The sequence below is a fragment of the Pinus tabuliformis genome, chromosome 3_2, assembly GCF_031772625.1.
Source record: "Pinus tabuliformis cultivar Carrire ecotype Pingquan chromosome 3_2, CPIR1, whole genome shotgun sequence".
Classification (NCBI taxonomy): domain Eukaryota; kingdom Viridiplantae; phylum Streptophyta; class Pinopsida; order Pinales; family Pinaceae; genus Pinus; species Pinus tabuliformis.
In genome coordinates, this window is record NC_142302.1 from 1,057,042,055 (window position 1) to 1,057,043,801 (window position 1,747).

General features: G+C 36.4%; 1 protein-coding gene across 1 annotated transcript; it reads right to left on the minus strand.

The window, feature by feature from the left end:
• Positions 1-755: 755 nt before the first annotated feature.
• On the minus strand, positions 756-1,264 carry LOC149184242 (glucan endo-1,3-beta-glucosidase-like). Its single transcript, XM_089415279.1, has 2 exons — positions 1,049-1,264; positions 756-950 (listed from the first exon to the last, which is right to left on the minus strand). The coding sequence occupies exons 1-2, from the start codon at positions 1,262-1,264 to the stop codon at positions 756-758; spliced, it is 411 nt and encodes a 136-aa protein (XP_089271405.1).
• Between the last annotated feature and the right edge of the window lie 483 nt (positions 1,265-1,747).

The window sequence follows — 1,747 nt, forward strand, 5'->3', positions numbered from 1 at the left end:
AAGTTTAGAAATCTTAAAACTTAAGTGACTTCAGATATCATATGAATTTTAGATATCTTTATGATAAATGTAGCTTATCTTAATTTGGATATCTTATAGTTTTTAAAAACTTTGGATATCAATCGAACTGTTACTTTTAATAAAACTTTCGATATCTTATTTTGGTAAGAATATAGATGTCTTGAACAGTGTTTTCCAATCCGATTACAGTTAAATAATTCCAAATAGGCTTATTTACAACAATCTGTTAAAACATTTATTTATAACAATCTGTTAAAACATTGGTTAAAATGATCATATGAAAATGGTCAACCAAAATTAAAGTAAAATAGTTTTAAATATCGTTAAAACGTTCATTAAAATAATCATATGAAAATGGTGAAGCCTAATTCATACATGGTCAACACTTCGATAGATAGCTAGCGAGGGACAAATAAGGATTGTAGATAGTGATGAAACACTGCTATACGAGTTACCCTGTCGGATAATATCTCTATTCGAAACAAAATTTCCAAACATGAAAGGATTTCACTTTCTAAAATAAATCCAAAGACATTACGCTTCAAAAAGTACTACTCAAAGCTTTCAATACTGTATTGAAATAATTTAGTTTTAGAAGGATTAACGGTGCATCAACACGTTAGATAATATATGTATCAAGGCAGTTCACATATAGAGGACATGTTCATATTGGCTTCATGAGTGCGTCCAACTTACTGGGACAATTATGGAGTAAAGTTGACATAGTGTACAGACTATGGATTAGGGTAGAAGAGCCCAAAGTGACGTTCCGTCTCAGGGCCTACTTTTTGATTCTCGTTAGAAAGGGCGAAGGTATAGCTATTAATGCTCGTCGTCGGCCTTTTGGAAGTCCCTGCATTTGATAGCACATGTCGGATTAGATTGTTGTTATAAGTAGGAGCGTTGTGAATCATGCCACATCCGCGCCCCTAAAGGCCATCAGCTCTCAGTAACGATGAGTGCAATGTTGGGATAACCCAAGGCTTCCATGGAATAATTTGATGTAGCTGCAACCCCTATCCTGCACCAATGTAGACGTTGATCTAAACAGAGCGTAGTCCAGAGAAATGGAGACCCTATCGCCGATGTAGCTGAAGTATGAATGGATGCTGATCATGAAGGGAGACCCATGATCTGACAGGAAATGAAGTAGAGACCTCATGGTGTCGTTAGTGTCGTCTCTTAACACAGCATGAAACTGTTGGAAATAATTACGCCCGCGTGACAGATTAATCACCGCCATGACTTGTCCTGCGTCGAAGAAGTGCCAACGCCAAGATCTCTTCAACTTTCAAAGATCCATCACCACCTCAACTTGTTAAGCGTCGAAAGGGCAAATTAACCTACTCAGTTTTTGTATAAATTCAGATGAACCATAGTCTGTATGCATAGTCAAGGTTGTAACATAGCTTTGTATAAATTGAGACGAAACATAGTCTGTATGCATAGTCAAGGTTGTAACATGTATTTTAGGGATTGTGAGTGTTGTAAGGCAACTGTAGCTTCACACTGTTGTATTTTTAAATGTGTAGTTTTTTTTGTTAGTACGCTGTGTTGTATTCTGATCATTCCTTTCAATTGGTATCAGAGCCTGTTAGTGAGCTAGAGAGAATTTATTCGGTGAGACTCCATTGCTATGAGTAGTTGAATAGTGTTATAGAGCTTCTAGTCAAGTAGAGCCTGGTATAGTGTGTAGCCAGCAGAATTGAGAAAATTCGTATTTGTT

Coding starts and splice junctions, on each gene's coding strand:
- LOC149184242 (XM_089415279.1), bottom strand. CDS start 1,264: ATGGCGGTGATTAATCTGTCACGCGGGCGTAATTATTTCCAACAGTTT. Junction 951..1,048: donor TTAGATCAACGTCTACATTG/GTGCAGGATAGG, acceptor GATGGCCTTTAG/GGGCGCGGATGTGGCATGAT.